Genomic DNA, 22471 nt, shown 5'->3' on the forward strand with positions numbered 1-22471 from the left:
GAAACCCTAAAAGATATCTGTGTTATTAAGAAACTGTATTACTGCTTATCCTGTTGGAGCAATAAATAATGACAACTCCATGACAACCAGTAAGAAGTAAATTACTCAATTGTAAGCATAGATAAAATAAACCTTCATTGGGTGTGTTGTTCTTGTGAGACGAGCTGGACGTTCAGCTGATGGTAATTGATACGCTCTGCCCATTACAATGCAGAGTCGCTCAGGATTCTTGAAAAACCCAAAAATTCTGAGTGGCACTACAACAGCGCTCGACATAAGATATTCAGTCTCATTTGACCAGTCATTCGCACCGTCGCCCTTCAGATTGAAACACAATAATGCTTACACATTACTATTTGGCAGAAAATGGCGCCGTTGTAGTACCCATAATCTAGCCGGCATCCTGTGCAAAGAAGCCTCCCACTGGTAAATACCCTAGGTTTCCTCTTACAACACCCTTGGCAACTCTGTGGATATCTCTCAAAATAAAACTGCGTTTCTAATACATCATACAAATTCAAAGAGGTATACTACTTTTAATGGAAATAACTTATTATAATATTGTCAATATGAGTAATCTATAATGGCCTTAAGAATTATGTTATATATTATTGTTTATTAACGTTTACTGTAACGCTGTTGATTACCAATAAATAAACTTGAATAATTTCAGACATGTGCCAAAAGCGAAGCACACGACTATGGCGGAGACACCCGAGCTCAAACGAATCGCTGAGAACACGAAGATACAGAGCAACGTGAAATATCACGCCGACTTCGAGAAGAGTAAAGGAAAATTCACACAGGTTAGTAATCTGGCGATAGTAAAGTTAATTACAACACAATATTATACAGACATAACTCGTTTAGCTGCTTGCTAATAAGAATCATTTTAGATTGTACTCAGTTGGCAGCTGCTATAGATTCATAAAAAAATTACGAATTAGTTTATTCAGTCGTAATAAAAGAGTCACGTGCGTTGCGGTTCACAATTAAATGAGAATCCTGGTTTCGTTGAGCAGCCGCATCCGCGCGCGGTGTATTCATAATACATTCATTAATTAGTTAATCCACTCATTCTTCAGCCATATTCACACGACTTAGCTATTTACTTGTGGGTGTATGGTCAATAACCAATCACACAAAACCTATACTACACAACAATTCGAACGTTTACAGAAGAAAAAAATACATACTTTACTATTTTTAACATTATTACTTCGTCTAATAACGTACCTGGTAGGTTTATTAAAAATTTATTACACTTATCGTTCTTCGTGTTTGAGAAGACTATCACGATCCGGCCGACGCAAAAGTAGTAGTTTTTATAAGTTTGACGTGTGTAGATTTATCTCTGACATCGTAACTCTCAAACTTATAAACGGATTTTGAATCGTTTTTTTTCTCGGTTTACAATCTTACGATCGGGTATCAGTAAAATTTGATGTTTACATTTACCGTTACCTTATAACTCCGTCATTTCCAAACTATTTGTTTTGTAAAAGAACGAATTGATGAAAAAATCCGTTGCTATTTCAAATATGAATCAGATGATATTTGGTGTTCATTCCGCCAAATTTGTTTCGCCGACTCTGAGTCAAGAACTCTGAAGACATCTAGAGTAGAGGAGACACAGTTTTGTTGATCTTAACAGAATTATTAGTAAAGATTTTTTTATTTCGACGATCTTTTAGTTTGGTGCCATATATAAAAATCAGTTCTTTAAAATGTATAGGTTTGACAAAATTGGCTTTTTTTAAACTTTCTTTTCAGGGATATCGTTGCGTTAAAATTAAGATAAAATGCTAACATTATTTTTAAGGCCGGATATAATCTACTTACTCCCCTAATTGCAGTACCTGGAGAATTAGGACTCTACCACGTGTACAACCTACGTAATGAAACATGCTGTAAACAAACAACTTTCGTTTCAAAGAAAGTAGTTAAGTATAAACTAATTTCCAGAGATGGGCACTCTAAAGTGAATTCCTTGCTAACAATTTTGAAAATGACCCTAATAAGATTGATTTCGTGTAAATTGACGTGCAAATAAACAAAGATGAAGTATCGTATAACGGGTTAAGTGAAAACGAATCTGGAGCCCTATTACGAAAATCGAAATACGAAGTTTCGGTTGACGGATCGTACATTTTTCTATTACGAAAGTGTTTCGAATCCGAAGATCGAAACGAAGTTCGAGATTAGACATTTTGTCTTTCGTTTAGCTTATTCCTAAATTCACTCGACACATACGTTTTCGTTGTTTGACATTGTTATGGTCGTAACAACAACGTCACTTTTAACGACAGACTTATATGTTTCGTTTTAGATAAAACACATTTATTTTATTATAAAATGGCACGTTTTTTAATGTACGAAGAGGTCTTCTTGTACGAAGAAAACCTTGAAAGAGCAAGAGAGCGACGTCGACTCCGGCAATATTTATTAAATAAACAAATTCCCGATGGTTGATTCCCTAAATTGTTATGAATTATCGCCATAATCATACTTTATTTGAAAAACTTTGTGAAGAGATTATACTAATAAAGCCACTATAAATGTTTCTATTCTATTCTATTCTAAATAATACTTACTCGCATATAACTTTCACTTTACTTCTGAAAAAATTTAAACTAAAAAACCGCGAAAGTATGTTAAACTACCACAGACTAAATAAAAATATAATGCAGTAGATGACATGATACTTCAAATTTAATTTAACTAATAAAGCATAATTTCTTGCAGTAAAATAGGATTATTTTTTAAATAGATAACTTAAACGGAATATAAAGCAATTCCATTATTTAAATACATGTTAACATAACGAAAAACTTATTTGTAAATTTCTAATTTGTTATCGGTTTTGGCACGATTTACCGGTAATATAAGTATGTACATTCATATCATCTTTGTACACTTTTTTTTATGTCTATAGTTCCGAAACGAATTACGTCCGCACTATACGGATCCGAAGTACTTTGGTAATAGGATTTAAATCGAAGTTCGTCGTTCTTTCGTTTCCGACCGAAACTACGTATTTCGATTTTCGTAATAGGTGCCCTGCCTACGAGTAACTAAAGGTTCATGAAATTCCAGGTGGCAGATGACCCTGAGACGCTGCGAATCAAAGCGAACACGAAGATTATTAGCAACGTGGCGTACCACGGCGATCTAGAGAAGAAGGCGCAGATGGAGAGGCTGCGGCAGATCAACGAGAATGGGGAGATTGTCGGTATGTTGTTTTTATTATGTTAAGCTTACACTACCGGGACGTTGTATTTCGCTACGTCTACATTAAGCTACCTTATTCGATTCATTTCACTACACTAGTTCGCCTGTATCTATGAAAATTTATATGGATGATGTTTTTGTAATGTACGAGTGCATATTTTTTTAGAAGGTTCTCGGACCACATGGGTACCTTCAAAAAATGCGCGTGCAACCTCTTTAAAGACCATCAATGCTCTTGTGATTGTTCTGGTGTTGCAAGAGAATGTGGAGGGGGTGATCACTTAACATCAGGTGACCCGTCCGCTTGTTAGTCCTCCTCTTCCAAAAAAAAAAAACAGTCTGATGCCGTATGACCCATTCTTGCATATTCAAACCTTATATGATTCCCTCCATATTGCGTCCATATTATTAAATATAGGAATTGACCAGGTCTTAAACCAATCGTTAGAGTAGAATAATTATCTCTCTCTCTAGTCGTTCCTTCATGACTGAGGATCGTGGTCATCAACAAGTGGTCCACACTTGGAGTGACCTTTTTGTTTCCATCGGCTTCAGTCCCTTGCGTCGTCTGGGCCGCGATGGACAGAAGAGTAGAAATATAAGTATGAGTAATCAATACATATACATAAAGGGTCTGTGTTATTGATGTGTCTAAATTAACATTACTGGGAGTGGCACCTGAATACTGAAGCGCTATCGCTAATCAATTAACCACAAATTTTCAAAGAACGTTAAAAAACCGGACTAAATCCAATCTGACTCGCGCAAAGAACAAATATAGCATTTAATTATATTATAGACAATTAATAAGGCGGTGTCTACATACAAATAATGACAGCGAACAAAAGAGCCAGGTCAGCCGGGGGAGAGAATAGAGAACTATTGTTTCCCTTCTTCGTCACTTGCCTCGCTATGTGTAACTTTAGTTCCATAGCTTACTTCTGCACTCAAAACAAATTCAATCATATTTGATGCAGGAGGATAACTGAAGCTGGACATATGGATGACGTTGTAATACTACAAATGTCTGTTACTATTTTAAATACACGGAAACCTATTGAAGATAGAGTCACGGACTACTTTGTGCAACTCTACAAGACTTGCAGTCACAACTCCTCGAGGTAAATCATCAAGCATGGTGTACCTATGACCTCGGGAAGATTCCTCGATGACCCCGGCTGCCGTCTCTTCTGCGCCTCCATGCAGGCCCTGCACAGAGTACTGTCAGTGATATCTATATATCAAACAGATGCTTGTTAAAAGGGCCATGCGTTGTTTAATTTTGCCAAGATTGTTAATAGTGCTTAAGTAATCGTGTGTCAACGTTTTATATCACAATATTCACATATCATTGTTTTGCACCGATTTTTATGTTGTTTGTGTGTTTGACATCTGTCATTTTCAAATTTTCATTTTGATAATGTAATCAAGGCTTTGTGAGTTCCTAACATTCATCATTCATTTAGAGATCGCCTCAAATGATAACTACCAGCATCAGATCGACTCGTACGCTACGGAAATGCTTAACGCACCGAATCTACCGCCCAAGAACCATTACCAAACTCCGGCGCAACAGAACCGGCAGTACCAAGAAATACGCCAAGAAGAATACTACCCGAAACCGGAAGAATTCGCCTCACAGTCGAACTGCCCTCCACCGAGTCAATACGCAAACCAACCGCAGAACTACAACCAGACTCATGCAAACCAAAACCAGACTTACGTAGCGCAAACACAGAGTTACGCGAACCAAAACCATACCTACGCGGCTCAAAACCAAAATTACGCGAATCAAGCTCCTAACCACGCCAGCCAGAATCAGCATTACTCGAGTCACAGCCAGGTTTATCAGAGCCAGGTACACCCAAACCAGAACTATGGAAATCAGAAGATTGGGAGGATCCAAGACTATGATCCTCTGAGTGACGGCCCTAGGGCTGTCCCGAATACCCAGAGGGCGTCTTCAACGCTGATTTATAATAGCTCCAACGACAAACGAGGTAAGTGAGCGGTTATTAGAGCATATTATATTATAATCTTAATTAAAATTATAAATAGCGAAGTCGCGGTAGCAGCTATTACTAGATATACCTAGGGGTGTCATTAGTTATTAATTATACATTAATTATTTTAGTATATTTTTATTTTATTATAATAATCGAATAAATCATATATATTGTAAAAATAATTGCTTGATAAATAAACACTGCTGTTAAGGATCTCAGATCAGTATTCTAAACGGTGTCTCAACACGTAACAACGTTCGATTACCTATCAATTGGACCTCATAATTAATTTATATATATCGTTTTTTACATAACTTAAAGTAACTAGAAATAAAAATAAAAATAGTGAAAATCAGATTTTCAACTTCAGTTTAGACAAAATAATTGGTGGAAGTAATTTTATTTATTCATGTAGTGTTCATTCTCTGAATGGCTGCACTGTTGAACTTTATTGTTGTATCAGATTATTACAATTATTTCGATAAAAAAACTAGATACTGCAGTATTTGAAAATCTAACCTAAAGTAAAATTTGGTTCTACCAAAATGATAGAATTTACTACAAAGAAGAATTTAACTATTACAATTATATATTATATGCTCTGATGTACTGGAATATCCGTTTCATTGTCATTACATTTTTTTATGATTCATTGGTGGTGGTGTGTTCTTTGTGTCTGTTTGTTCTTATTTAATACTTGGAGAATGAATTGTTTTGGGTCCCATAAGAAAATTGTTAAATAAATAAACTACATTATGAAATTGTCTCAAAGTTACGAAATTAACATTTCTCTTCAATTTATTTGACGAAGGTAGAATCATCGTATCAGAGAACTGCACATGACTTAAACATTAGGAGTCATTATTTTATTACAAGTGGGAGGCTCCATTGCACAGGATGCCTTCTAGATTATAATATAATAAAATATGATAATAAAATAGATTATAAATTTGTTCTAACAAAACAGTACATTTGGTGGTGGTCGTAATATGTGGTTCTGTATGCATCATGGAGGCTTATAATAGTGGGTAGATAACGTAGTGTATGTAACTGTACATAATTACTCATTAAAATACTTGTGTTTCATGGCCTTCAATATGCAGTCACATAAAGTATTAATATGTATGATACAAGAATTGCTGGTTTAATTAATAAGATGATATGTCCCAGGTGGCCATCAGCCGCAACAACAGCACCAACAGCACCAACAGCACCAACAGCAGACGCGATACATCGGCCGCGTCACCGACATGGACCCGCTCGCCGGCGAGCTCGTGCCGAACAACGCGGGCAAGCCACGCCCCAATAACCACGCGAATCAGGTAACCTAATGTTTCAAATTCAAATATTTTTATTCAAAATTGGAAAATTGTATCATTAACAAAATCTTTTATGCTTTAGTAACCGTTCCCACACAAACGTTTTTTAAAAATTCTTTTAAATTTCGTACCACATTTATTTTGTACATTTTCTGGAATCATATAGTAAAAGCATATACATCGCCCAATAAAAGATTTATTAACTGGACTTAACCGAGTAGTAGGGATAACATGTTTGTTTGTTCCTCGTGTTAACGAATAACACGCGTACTCCTACCCATAAGGACAGCAACCTTGAACATACTAATAAAATAAAACATATCGGTCCGTAAACGAACGTAAAAGTACCTAATACTTACACATTCTTTTTGAAGTCGGTTGAAAAAAAATCCATTGGATTGCCGTCATATGATACGTAGGGTACGTATCTTTACCTTTATAATCCAACTTTAAACACTATCGTGCGTGTCGTGTCCCATCAGAATAGCACCACCGCATCTCCTCCCGTGGGTGTCAGTGAACAGTAAGAGGCGACTAAGGAATACATAGGCAGCAGCATCAATATCTACTGCGATCGCCATCTCGCCTGTCAATCGCGGCGATTACGGCAAAACCCCCCCAGAAAAAAACATGACAGACACTTATCGTAATGGCGATCTTTGGCGGAGGCCTTTGTCCAGCAGTGGACGTCTTCCGGCTGATATGATCTGGTCATTAAATAATAAAGCAGGCTGAAAACATAAAACATAAACATTTTAACATAAAAATAAAAATTAAAAGTAAAATATCATGTGTGGAAACCTGTTGCTAAAATACAGCTTGTATGCGTCCGGGCATACTATCGATGCTATTCCTAATTGTTTCTTGTGGAATACGCTTCCAAAGCGTAGCAATTACATTCCTTAGCTGCCTGATGTCATGCGGTACGACGAATCCCTCTTGAATATAATATTATCTGACATTGTGTACTGGTTTAGCGCTAATAACCTATTGTTAAATAACAAGAAAACTAAATACATTAAATTTACCGTACCAAATGTCAAAAATGCAAATGTTTTGTTAAACGGAGAGGTGATAGAACCGGTGGAATCTGCTATATTTCTTGGTTGCTATATTTCTTTCTCATAACTCTAGATTCCAAATTACAATGGGGCCCCCATATTGAAGGATTGGCGAACAGACTTAGTTCTGCAGCATACGCGGTTAAAAAGATTAGACAATTAACTGACATACAATGTTGTGCTGTTGAAGTAAGAGCGATAAATTGCTACATTGTTTGTATATACAGGACACCAAACTCAAATATTACTTTATTTTTTGAAAAATTAGAACTACTTCTCCATAAATTAACCATCAATAATAATAAAAAGATTATATTAGCCGGAGACTTTAACATTGATATATTAAAAGAAAATCAGATATCAAAATTATTTCAAAATCTATTAAGTAATTTCAATATTAATATAAATATAACGGAACCAACTCGACAACAAGCATGCCTAGATATAATAGCGACAAATATTCCTACAGTGGAAGGCAAAGTAATTAAACTTTTTCTATCGGATCATGAATCATGCCAACTAGTAAGTTTACCGAAAATATTTATAAATAAACCGAAAAATTGGTCTATAAAAATTAGGGATTATTGTCAAGAAAATATACATAAATTTAATATGTACTTACAATCTCTAAATTGGATCGATGTATTAAATGAGTCAAATGCCAATACGGCCTTCAAAAATTTTCATGATTTTTTCTGCCTGTTATACGATCTTTGCTTTCCCATATATAATAAGAAAATGTCCAATTATGTTGGCAATAATAAATGGATATCAAAAGGTATTAAGGTAGCTTGTATTAAGAAAAGACAGTTGAGATTTAATCACTACAAATCAAAGTCTCATGAAAGTAAGATAAAGTTAAAAAAATATAGCAAAATATTACGGTCTTGTATTGACTGCTCTAAGAGACATCTAAATAATCAATATATACAAAACTCAAAAAATAAAACTAAAGCTACATGGGATATAATAAAGAAAAAAGGTAGTCATAATAATATGATAGCTAAAAATTGTATTGACCTAATTCGTTATAACGACGTTGATATAACAAATCCATCAGACATTGCAAAAACATTTAATAATTCCTTTATTGATTTGACTAAAAATTGTAATCATAATTGGAATAATCAATATAAATACAAAATAAATGCAATCAATAATAGTATATTTCTCTCTCCATGTTCCGAAAACGAAGTAATAAAGATAATAAATTCTCTTAAAAATACAAAGGCAACAGGTTATGATTCCATATCTACACATATACTCAAACACTGTAAGCACAATATCTCTCATATTTTGACTTACTTAATTAATATATCCTTTTCACAGGGTGTCTTTCCAGAAAGCTTAAAGTTATCTGTTATTAAGCCTTTACTCAAAAAGGGTACTAAAACCGATATCAATAATTATCGGCCAATTACTCTTATATCTATTTTCTCAAAGATAATGGAAAAAGCAATGTATGTAAGAATAATGCATTTTCTAAATAAACATAATATTATAAAAAAAGAACAAACTGGATTTCAAGCAAACAAATCAACTACTTTGGCTGCTTATTACTTAATAGAAGAAATAACTACATGTATTAACAAGAAAGTACCTGTTATATCAACCTTTTTTGATATGTCAAAAGCATTCGATTTTGTTGATCATCATATCTTAATATATAAATGTGAAAAATATGGTATAAGAGGCCCTGCTCTAAAATGGATTGAAAGTTATTTAGCCGATAGACAACAAATTGAAGAAATAAATAACATAAATGAGAAACTGGAGATGACTACATACAAGTCACCCTATTTAATTAGTAAATTTGGAGTTCCTCAAGGAAGTCTTATGGGACCCTTACTGTTTTTAATTTATTTGAATGATTTACCCGATGTGGTTGACTATAACTGTGTATTATTTGCAGATGACATATCCATAATTATTCCTGACGAGCATAAAGCGATAAATAATTATAATATGACTATTAATAAAAATTTAGAAACTATATTGACATGGTTTAATGAGAATAATTTATTCGCTAATATGACAAAAACTAAATATATACAATTTTCTAATTATAAAACAATACATAAATCTCTAAATATAACACACAGTGACCTAACGATTAAAGAAACAAACACAATAAAATTTTTAGGCATTATATTAGATTGCAATTGTAACTGGAAAGCTCAATGTGATACAGTGGCAGGCAAAATAAATAAGTTCGTTTTCGCTTTAAGAAGGCTCAGACAAACTGTATCCTTTAATGCTGCACTTACTGCATACCACGGTTATATTGCGTCAGTTTTACGGTACGGGTTAATACTATGGGGAAACTCCACTAATATTTCAAATGTTTTTCTGGCACAAAAAAAATGTATAAGAGCTTTATGCAATGTCAGTCCTCTAGAATCGTGTAGACCATTATTCAAAAAGCACCGTCTGTTAACGCTTACTGGTCTATATATATTAGAAATTTGTATGTTCATTAAAAAACATGGTGAACTTTTTAAACCAGCAAAGGACTATTCCATATTAGGATTAAGAGATCCAACTCGCCTTCTGATGCCATACTGTAGAACAGCGCTTCATCAAAATAACGCAAATGTTATGTGTATTAGGGTATTTAACCACCTTCCAAAGAATATTAGAGAGATGCCTAAAACATTAATGCATAAAAAATTAAAATTATGGCTAATAGATAAATGCTTTTATAGTTTAAAAGAATTCTTTAGCCAAAAATAATAGTATTCAAATGTAATTTTTGAGAGGTACCTACAAACTAATGTTTATTTTATATTATCTCATTGAATTAAAGCTATGTAATGTGTATTAAGAACGTATAAGTATAAATTAAATATGATATTCCAATATTGACAATCAAATATTTGTATGCCGATATATTGGCGAATTGTGCTGTACACCAATTAATTGTTAACAACTATGTTACCACGATTCATACAAATAAATCATTTCATTTCATTTCATTTCATTTCTTTTACATACGGCGCGACTAGTATACTTTAGTTATTTCCATAGTAATATGTCCTATGGTATATTTGTATGGGGCAACGCTGCCGATATTAGTACAATATTTGTGCTGCAGAAGAGGGCTATTCACGCTATTTATAACCTAGGTCCTAGAGAATCACTGAGAGCAAAATTCAAAGAAATTAACATCTTGACTGTTGCTTCTCAATATATTCTTGATAATGTAATGTATGTTCATAGGCACATAAGTGAATTTGCCAGAAACTGTCATAACCATAATGTTAACACCAGGAACAGACATAAACTGATGATGCCTACTACTCGGCTAAGTCGAGTTAGTAAGTCTTTTGTGGGGCGATGTATATGCTTTTACAACAAGATCCCAGGAAATGTTCAAAACAAAAGTATTATGTTATTCAAAAGAATTGTTAAAAACGTTTGTGTGGTAAAGGTTACTATAACATAAATGACTTTCTTAATGATACCACAGATTGGGAATGGAGCGACCGCCCTCAGGCTATTAAATAATAAGTTTAATTGTACAATGTTACTTTGTAAATGTTACTTTAATTGTAAAACATATTTTTGATGAAAAAAAAAGCCCGCTATTATATAAATATTGATTTAAATCAATATACCTAGTCATTTATATTTTTTTATATTGTAAAATTCTTTTTTTTTACAGACGGTATACATCGCGATGTACGACTATGAAGCAAATGATAGTGATGAGGTACATATTTTTTTATTTGCTAAATGCTGGACAATATCTATTTTTCTATAGTCTGAATGCTGAACTAGCCAAGGCTTGGAACCGGTTCATAATTTAAAGTTATTACCGGTTACAATCGGATTGTATCTATTATTTCGTTGAGTATAAACGTGAAAGGAGTCGTTTTATATTATTTTTTATTTTGCCCTGTGCTTCCCTGGGGCATAAAAATAACAGGCAAGTTCCAGGCCCAAAGGTGTCTTAAGAGGCGACTAAGGGCATTTACCAGTGGGAGGCTTCTGTGCACAGAATGCCAGCTATATTATGGATACCACAACGGCACCTTTTTGAAGAATGTGCAAAATGTTATTTCAGTTTGAAGGGCGCCGTAAGTGAAATTACTGGACAAATGAGACTTAACATCTTATGTCTCAAGGTGACCGGCCAAACCCGTCTAGGCTGAACTAGTTGAGCCTAATAATACATTTCAGGATAAACTGGTTTGTCCTAGTCTATACTAGTTCTGCCTCGTTAAGTTATAAGTTATTTACTGCGCATCAATAATTCCCAGTGAGAATTCGTTACACGACAATAGATAAGTAATAAAAATAGGATAAACTTTATTACCTGGGAATTATGGTGTATGATTATTTTAATTTGAACAAGAATTTTTTCTTGAAAAGCGCAGACTTTCTGTGATATTCTGATCAGAGCTAATTTGACGTAAACGTATGGCATCAAATGTCAATTTGAACCAAGCCTCCCTCGTGTTAGTTTGTTGATTAATAGAATAGAATAGAATAAAAATTTATTGATAACAAAAACCACCACCACACAATTATTAAAATGATACAAACCAAAATAAGTAATAATTTCTTAGAAATAACAAATAAAACAAATTAAATAATACAATTTATAGCTTAAAACGAAAAAGGTACTGTGCGGCAGTGAATGTCACCAAATGGAGCTAACTCAGTAAAAAGCTGCAATGCTGCAAAGTTGGCACCACGCTGGTGCCAATGTAGTACTGGTTTTCAGTAGCCCCAACATTATTGAGTCTGGGAGTAGCAGCGACTAGTAATTTTTAAATTATAATTATGAATATAAATAAATAAATGCAGTATAGATCTAATTTTTTAATTTAACTCTTAAAAAAATATATATAAAAAAAAAAATTTAACGTTAAAAGAAGATCATGTAGATCTTAACGACGGAAAAATCATAAAAAATGAGGTTATTCATAATAAATAAGTTTTAATATATATTATGGTTAGTATAAATGTTAATATTATAATATTAAACTTAAAAGAGGTACAAGCAGTTAAACAGGTTTATAAATATCATTAAGTAGGTAATTTTTAGATTTTATTTTGAAATTTTGAATGGTATTACTAAGTTGAAGTGGAGGTGGCAAATTATTCCAGCACTTGGTGGCTTGATATCTAAAACTTCCCCGAAACGCAGCAGTTCGGTGGCTAGGAATAGCTAATATACGAAAAGCTGACCTCGTATCCACATTCAAAGCTTTATGCTGTCCAAGCCATTCTAACTTTTGATATAAGTATGCTGGTGTTTTCCAAGCAATTATGCCAAAGAGTAACACAGCAAGGTGTAAATGCCTTCTTCCGTCCATCTTGAGTACTTTTGCCTCTTTGAGATATGGTGTAACGTGACTACGGGGAGGAATATTCCAACAAAATCTAGCGCACGCATTTTGCACTCGCTGTATGGCATTTTTAGTTTTACTAAGTAGTCGTGGGCCATAAACGGTGTCCATATAATTAAATTTAGAAAGGACGAGAGCATCACACAGACGTATGCGTGTTTCTAAATTTAAGTATTGTCTTAATTTATATAACACTTTAAGACGATAAAAACAATTTGAAATTGTCAAGTTTATATATTTCTCGAATCGCAGACTTTCATCCATTATCAGTCCTAAATTTCTTGCTTCATGCACACGTTCAATTTTATAATTATTAATTTTTATATCAAGATTGTATCGCTCAATTGTATTTAAACCATTCTGTGTACCGAAAATCATATATTTTGTTTTAGCTGGGTTGAGAATTAATGAGTTTTTCTCTGACCATTTGTAAATTTCGTTTAAATCTGAATTAATTAAATTGATTGCATCAACTATGTCGTGAGGATTGAAAGATAAATATAGTTGAATGTCATCTGCATACATTTGATACTTACAGTGCTTTATATTTTGCAATATGTCCGCACTATACAAAATAAATAAAAGAGGGCCTAATATAGAACCCTGTGGAACTCCTCTTTTCATGTTACTACAGTCTGAATAGCGAACTTTACCATCTTCTTCTGTGGTTACAACTTTCTGAGTTCTATGACTGAGGTAACTATGAAACCATTGTATAGCATTTTCACTGAGTCCATAGTAGGCTAATTTTGATAGCAATAGAGTTAAATTTAAGGTGTCAAAAGCACGATAATAATCAAGCAATACTAAAATGGTTACTTTACCCACATCCTGATTAATAGTTTTATTGAGTATATTTTGTCTGTTTAATATTTTTTATATAAATATTTGCATATTCCAAAAAAATATTTCTTGCAACTCTAAATATTGTGAGAAGACTGCGTGCGATAAAATTATAAATACTTAATTAGTTTAACTTCACTTTTGATTCAACAGGTTTCGTTCCGTGAAGGTGACCTAATATCTAACGTGACTTCCATCGATGAGGGGTGGATGACGGGCCAAGTCCTGCGCACTGGCCGCACGGGAATGCTACCAGCCAACTATGTCGAGCTCTCCCCGGACTATTCTAATTGAAAAACATTATTCCACGTTTTGTTATTTCACGTATTTCATGCCACATTTCGTTATTTCATGCCACATTTCGTTATTTCACTCATTTCATGCCACATTTCGTTATTTCACGTATTTCATGCCACATATCGTTGTTTCACGCATTTCATGCCTCATTTGTTTATTTATAACACATTTTGTTATTATACTTATTTAATTCCACTTTTCGTTATTGTATACATAACAACAACGTTAATACAAGTTATTTATTTATATGAAAATATAAACACGGAGATATTAAATAAAATATTATCATATTTCATTGTTTCACAAATATCAAGCCAATATTTTGTGATCGTAAATATCATGCCAATTAGATATTGCCAATTTTAGTACGTACATATCTTATTGATGTTAATCCCGTTTTATCTAGTTATCATAAACTTTGCGCCATTTTTAATTGCTTTTTCTACTATTTTATCATAATATTTTAATAGCACTAACTATTTAATCGTGCATAACTTATATATTTCTAGGTCTGTTTTAAATTCATTAAAATATACCTCAAACTCGAAATGAATATGCTACTGTCATGTTTTGTTACAAGTTACTATTTGAAGAGAGAGATAAAATATATTATTAATTTCTCAATTGCGGTGGCTATTTGTATTTCAAAACATGTTGTTTTGTAAGTGTTTAGCATTCCAGACAATAATAGCGCAATTGCCAAAGTGCGCCCTGTTAGAACGGTATTGCCAATATTGCGCGCTCTTTCACACTCTGTGATTTCCGCGATGTGATAACCCTTGGCATTTAATGACGAATAAATAGATATATTTTGCACGTCATAATGTTTACGCTAATATGCCACGAGTTTTGTAATAGTAGATGCAGTATTTGCATTTTAAATACAATGTTAAGCATTCCTCAGTTTATTGTATTTGTTCTTTATTAATACCGATTTGAAACTTTTAGTTTGACGCAAATTTAAACTCTGTATATATTTAATTATACAGCATTTTTTATTCTTAAATTTATGTTTATATACAATGTGAATACATTGCGAAGATTTTCTGCTTTTGATTATACTAAAGGCGTTCACTCGCAATTCCCAAAGTATTCGGGTCTCAAGAGCGCATACTATTATTATCTCTGAAAGGAATCTTTATGTTACTCACTCATATATGCTAGGGTTGCCAACTCTTTCAGAAAGGGCAAATTAGAGTAGGTACAGTTTTAAAAATTATGTCATACTTTCAATTACTTGTAATTTTTTTTTCTCTTCAAACTTTTTCTTGACATTATCTTTTTGTTGTTAAGTTGTCGTGGCTGCGTCAGTAACGCCCGAGTATGGATATGAGTTATATTTGGTACCCATTTTATATTGTTCAGTAAATCAAGTCTTATTGTTATGTTAATCTTCCATATCGGAAGACATCCACTGCTGGACAATGATCTCCACCACGGTCGGTCCTGCGCTGGTCTCATCCATCTTACTCCGGCGATCTTGATCAGATCTTGTTATTGTACATGCTATTACAGACAGTTTTTTATAAAAAAAAAAAGTATTTTAGCGTACTATATCTGTCTTATTTATAAACGCAGTGTAAAGTTACTTCAAGTTTAAATTTACTTCGCTCTGTCATGTGTAGTGACAAAGGTAAGATAAAGACAAAGTTTTAAATTGGGATTAAGTTTACTTCGCGTTTATAAATAACACAGTATGAGTACAATACTCTATTTTAGACGACGTCTGTAGTTAGAGCACCTAGTATTGATTGACATTCATTATAACAATAATAATAATCGTGTATAATTACAAAGTATATTAGCAATACTTATGTCGTATATCCTAACTACTTTTGTATTTACGATATATTGCTTATAGACAATAACTTTTGTATATATATCTCTATATATATCTATAATATTTTTTGAAAAGTATACACTTTTGTATAAAAATAACATTTTTGCTATATTTTTAGCAAACACTTCGACTTTTAGACCGAGATCTAAGATAAGTCAGCTTAAACTTATCATAATCTCAGCTGTTAAATGGCTATAAGTACCAAATCAAAGTTTGTGTTAAGCTTACGCTTAGCTAAGTTTTATGTAAGTAAAGTCTGAGTACGCTCTATAGATCTCAGCCTTAATATCAAGGCTCTGAACATCAATTAACTTATTGTTATTACCAAGAAAAATTACAAAAATAATATATATGATGAAACTGTACTAAAATATTGCCCAGTTTTGATATAAACATTTAAATGAATATAATATTATAGATTATAGAGCAATAAGATGTTCAGTATAAAAACGACAATCCGCCATTTTACCTGAAATTTACATTTTTCCAGGTGGAACTTGTATCAATCATTCCAATATTTTTTGGGAGGTGTTTTTCATATAACTTACCTACTTACGCGATACGCTTGTGCTTTCTTTACTTACGATAAGTACCTGCTTTATTGTATTGGGTCGTGTAAATAAGTGTAGTTAACTTTAAGTTACGGAGGGTTATGTATTCGTTTTATTTATTTCGGTGGGAATTCTAAACGTAATGCTAAACGACTTTTATGTTATATTTATAGGGCAACAGCTAGAACAAAAATTAAAATGGGTGATTGTTTTGCAAATGAGCTTGTTACGTTAATAGTATAAAATGTTCTTAAACGAACAGGCTATATAATGCTTTCTGACTCATACAAGTCCCTAATATAGTCTGGTTTATTGTCAGAAGTGGGATAGTCTGAATTGGGATTGTAGCTTCAGAATTGTAGACTGTAGTACGACTTAATTCAGTCAAAATCAATATATGGACGGCAGTGTCACGTTTAGATTTCTCATGACAATCATCGGTACGGCATAATAATTTTGAGATTAATCGATCAAATTGCATTCCTAAAAGGGATTTTGATAAATTTTGTTGCATGTGAAATAAACTGATCATGAATATTAATTACTTTAACAAATAATTTTAAGTTATTTTATTTTTGATGTGCATTGTATTGTACAGTCGCGTGCAACAGTCTTTTCGAAAATTTTGAACATGGTCAGACGCTGATTTTGATGAAAACATCGAACAGTCACAGTATGCATATACATATTTCGGCACATACAAATAAGTGCCAGCAAATTCAATTGATAATATTATAGTCAATGTCCTTATCATAGAGAACTTTTATTTATACGAGGACGAAATTAACAAACTTACTGCAAGTTTTATCATTGTCCTAATAAAGCACAGACGTTCATTTGGTGCCAGTTCTTTTAGATTCGACTTGGAATTTTCGTAGTGAAAGCGCGAAGTCATCCCTTTTAATGTCCAACAATGCTCTTTCTACACCATTGGTATTGCCGCATTGGGAAATCGAGCGGTAGTATTTTTTCCTCAAAATATAAATTAGTGCTTACTGCCAATAAGAACAGGCTGTCTCGACTCTCGACCGATGGAAGTTCTCTTGAATAAGATAAGTTATTTCACTACAAATTGATTATTATAGTTTACGTTTTGAGATTGTAGCCACCAGATCATAATAATGTCAATATTTCGAGATGTTTTTATATGTTAGAAATAAATTGTTTAGTTTTTAGATTTATTTATTATATTATTAATTGATGCACAAACAACGCCCGTCACTTCGGTCTTAAAATATAATTTATTTAAATTAGGATATTATAATAAATTTTGTGTGCGACGATATTCGGTGAGACGATTGTGAATTAAACGTTTGGTTCTTTTGTTTTGCGGCAAGGATCGCTTCATTCACAGACTGTAGTATCATTAACAAAATCATTATTAATGTTATAGTAACCTTTACCACACAAACGTTTTTTAACAATTCTTTAGAATTTCGTAACACATTTCTTTTGTACATTTTCTGGGATCATGTTGTAAAAGTATATACATCGCCAAATTAAAGACTTACTAACTCGACTTAACCGAGTAGTAGGCATAACAAGTTTATGTTTATTCCTCATGTTAACATTATGATTGTCGCAGTTTCTAGCAAATTCCTTAATGTGCTTATGAACATATAGAACATTACCAAGAATATATTGAGATGCAACAGTCAAAATGTTTATTTCTTTTATCACTGAGTCGTTTCACATCTGCCGGGTCAACATTTTTGTTACTATCAAATTAAAGCGATTGAATTTAAAGATTTATAAAAGCAGTTGTTAAAGTATATTTCAACATGTGTGACCATTTTCCCAATGCCAAAATTTTCATATTAAATTTGTCAATACTCAGTCGTACCTACTTATATGTTACTCTGTTTTTATTCATCACAATAAACGGCTTTTAATGCAACTAGCCGTTAAATTTATTATTATTGTTGTTTTTAAGATGATTAAGTATGTTACTATAACCATATACTTCTACCATTTTATGTTCATCCAGTATCGGAAAAATCACTGTTACATTTTGCTTATTAATAAATATATAGCTTTATTAATGTGGCAGAAATATTTTATTTGTAAAGTCTTACTGATTCTCATGCTACGGCCACACTACCTTACCGGCAACTGATCTGTTACAGCAATACTGATGGCAATAACTAAACTTAAATTTCCTCTGACAGTGATATTGTGGTTACCAATGAAAGATGACCGCAGCCGGAGCTATTGCTTTCCGCCGCAGGCCGTATTGTTCGCCATTGTTAAATTACAGCCATAAAAAACTCCTACATTATTGCTATAATTATGGCCAAACTTTCCTAAACAACAATAGTTTTTTTTAAAGATACAAATATTATAAGGGCGACGAAAGCGACTGCTAGCGCCATGTGTCAAATACCCAAAATTGACCCGTGGCCATTTCACAGATTTCATCTGGACATCATACAAATATGGAATAACGAAATTGCATAATATAATATAACTAGCTGACCCAGCAAACGTAGTATTCCCATACAAATTAATAAAAATAAATGTTGGCCGATTCTCAGAGCTGCAAAGCATACAAATCGGTTCAGCCGTTTCGGAGAAGTTTGGTAACAAAAACAGCACTTTATATAAGTATTAGAATTAGATATTGTGACACATTTACACAAATTATCTTGTCCCAAACTAGGCATAGCCTGTACTATGGGTACAAGAAATAATAACAAAAATCAATATTCATCATATAAATGTTTGCATCTACTGGGATTTGAACCCGATAGCTCAGTAAGCAGGGCACTAACCACTGGCTATATGGGTCGTCAGTGGTGTGGCCGTAGCATTAAAAACCAAACCTATGTTACAAAATAAACAAATTCTTGAAAGTATTTTATCCATAATCCACTATTGGAATATATTTAATGGATATCTTTGGCAGGAGTTGCTTTTAATATTATTGTTTCCAATCGTAAAACTGCGTATTTTACGTACATTGTATATTCTAATTATTCCAATTTTTGTAGGACATCTGTATTTAAGACTAAGTACTTTAAGATTGTTATGTATGTAACAGTATTATAAGCCGATGTAAAAGTGCCTTTATACATTATATATTTTATTAAACTATATGCAGCGTTTTATTTTGAACTTTAAACTTCATAAATAGAATATCCGTAAAGTGAGCCTGATTTCATCGTTCTAAGGGCTATAGACGGAACTATAACACACACGTGCATAATAATATTACACGTTAGTATAATATACTAAGCTAAGTTAGTACCTAACTGCAAATTATATGAGAATAAACAAAGTATTTTGCAATTTAACAGGAAGTTTTTTTTTGTAACAACAAAGAGGTAGAAAAATACCGCTAAAAATCCATTTACATTTTTAGAAAAAATAAATGTGTCCCTAATTAAGACGAAGAACGTTTATTGTACCTCCGCCGTTATTCGAGGCCTAATAAACAAATATTGAGATGCAAACAATAATATCTTATGTTCTCGGCCGTTTTAAGTCGTAGTCGGGGTGAGTGCTTGAAACAAGTTATTTTACTTAATTTACCTGTTGTGTGTGTTTGCTGCATTTTAATTTCTGTTGATTGTCTTATTAGTAATTTGTGTGTTTATAATAGTGTGTTGTCTCATACATAATTGTAAGTATTGAGTTTGTGTAAATATGATCGGTGGCGTCTGATTTAAATTCCCTTAGTAACCCATCTCCCATGAACATAGATTCGACCCTTCCTTCAAGGAAAAGACAAGGTGGCGTAGATCCTGCATCATCTCAATTACTCAAGAAAAATTCAGTTTCTCAAATAGTCGGATCCATTCAGTCTATTTATACCTTACCTGAGTATGAAGGTGATAAAAAACGGTATTATGATCTGGACGTTGCTCCTTTTTTGGTACATGTAAGTAAAGAGTGTGAACTTGCTTCCAGCATAATACCTGGACCAATTAAATTCGGTCACATTTTACACCATAATGAAATTAAGGGTGTAGCCAAGGACGGTATAAAGCGCATCGGCCGAAACCGAGTATCTGTAGAATTTAAAAAGAAAATCAACAAGGCTCATCCAACCAACGTAATAGTGTCAAAAGGAGCTGTCCTTTTTACAAAGAACAGCAGATTAGGGCTGTTACGGGCCATTACGGACAAAGTTAGACGCGCCGACTTCGCTGTTACACATAATATCAGGTTACAAAATTCCTTTCCAAGCGCGACCCCCGCTTGGCTTACCGTACCTCGCTAGCTGTCGGTATCAAACTCCACCATCTTGCGGGATTGAACTAATTATAAACAATCTTTTAACAGAGAATATTTTAGTTTGCCCCCAAAACACCCAGTTTTTTATCTACCCTCTTTTTAACGGCAATTCTGTCGCATAACGTCGTGTGCAGTAAACGCAGTTTTTTATCTAAGATGGCCGCCGCGAAAAATTATGATTTCAACAATATGGGTATCGTATCCGAGGCTATCGAGGGTGCAGAGAAGAATTTTGGGATCATTTTTGAAACCCAAGATGGCCGCCTCGCAAAATTATGATTTCAACAATATGGGTATCGTATCCGAGGTTTTCGAGGGTGCAGAGAACGATTTTGGGATCATTTTTGAAATCCAAGATGGCCGGCGCGCAAAATTATGATTTTAGAAATATGGGTATCGTATCCGAGGTTATCGAGGGTGCAAAGAACTATTTTGGGATCATTTTTGAAATCCAAGATGGCCGCCGCGCAAAATTATGATTTCAACAATATGGGTATCGTATCCAAGGTTCTCGAGGGTGCAGAGAACGAATTTGGGATCATTTTTGAAGTGAAACTTCTTTGCCCGCATGAGGGTAAATTATTTTACAATAATAATTAGTAAAACATCTAATAAAATCAATTGGTTTAGAGAACAGATTAGGATAATTGTTTACGTTCGCACTTTCGCCAAGCTAACGTAGTGTCCGCGACGAATAATTATCAACCTTAATTCTATGTGCGCAAGTACTTAAGAAGGTGTACTATTAAGTTTGTAACTTTTATTTTTATAAGTTAATATGGAGTGTGCAAAATGTTTAAAAACAGTGCTTGACGGCGTATTATGTAGTCACTGCCACGGACAATTACATTTCGGCTGCGCAGGCGTTGCTGAAACAACCTATCGCAAAATGGCAATGGATAAAAAGGCATCATGGAAATGTTTACAATGTCGCAAGTCCAATATGTCTTCCATCGCGGCGGACATAACTACTGTCTTGCATGAAATAAAGGCTATGCGTGGAGATCTCAACAGCATGCGCTCAGATATAACCTCAAACACCAAGGCTGTGGAAGAATTTAACTATTAATTATCTTGTCTAGCTGCTCGCTTTAACAACTTATATAGCCGAATTTCTACAGTGGAAACAATAATACAAAAGGATTTGACCTCTGCCAACATTACAATTGATGAACTTCGTCGTGTCAATAACGAGCAGGATCAACACTCGAGATTGAATAATGTTGTAATATCAGGAGAGCCAGTCTCGAATGGTGAAAATCTGCTATCTATTGTACGTGATATCTGTCATAAGGTTGCGTTTCAATTACAAGAATCTGATGTAGATTACATCCATCGTGTTCGTCGTTTTGTGAATCCCAACATTAGTGAAGGTCAAACACAGTCTTCTAGCAGCCGTCCCCCCGCGATCATAGTCAGGTTTAGCAGAAGACTCCGCAAGGATACGCTGATAGCAGCGGTGCGCGCGCGCCGCGGCCTTACAACAGCTGATATAGGTTTGCCTGGACCCACAGTGAACCTATATGTGTCAGATCACCTTACTCCATCTAATAAGTTACTTCTGAAGCAGGCCAGGAAAATCAAAGAAGATTTACACTACTCTTATTTATGGATTCGTGACTGTAAATTATTTATTAGAAAGAATGATAAATCTAAGGCTCTCCGTATAACAAGATTTAAATAAACTGAAGTGACTAATTCTCCTTACATTAAATTATAGTAACATCACA

At 33.7% G+C, this 22471-nt stretch overlaps 1 protein-coding gene across 2 annotated transcripts in view; it reads left to right on the forward strand.

Annotated features, from left to right (window-relative positions):
- The window catches only part of LOC126975070 (LIM and SH3 domain protein Lasp), a 35925-nt gene extending 16327 nt beyond the window's left edge, over positions 1–19598 (forward strand). Inside the window, exons 3-8 of one of the 2 annotated variants that reach the window (XM_050822878.1) lie at positions 674–806; positions 3097–3232; positions 4698–5231; positions 6408–6559; positions 11282–11329; positions 13971–19598. In XM_050822878.1, the coding sequence (XP_050678835.1) occupies positions 674–806; positions 3097–3232; positions 4698–5231; positions 6408–6559; positions 11282–11329; positions 13971–14111 (1144 nt within the window). In that variant the 3' untranslated portion in view covers positions 14112–19598. The remainder of the gene's footprint in view (positions 1–673; positions 807–3096; positions 3233–4697; positions 5232–6407; positions 6560–11281; positions 11330–13970) is intronic. The other variant, XM_050822879.1, reaches the window with a different exon arrangement.
- Positions 19599–22471: the final 2873 nt, after the last annotated feature.

This window comes from Leptidea sinapis, chromosome 34 (assembly GCF_905404315.1).
Source record: "Leptidea sinapis chromosome 34, ilLepSina1.1, whole genome shotgun sequence".
NCBI lineage: Eukaryota > Metazoa > Arthropoda > Insecta > Lepidoptera > Pieridae > Leptidea > Leptidea sinapis.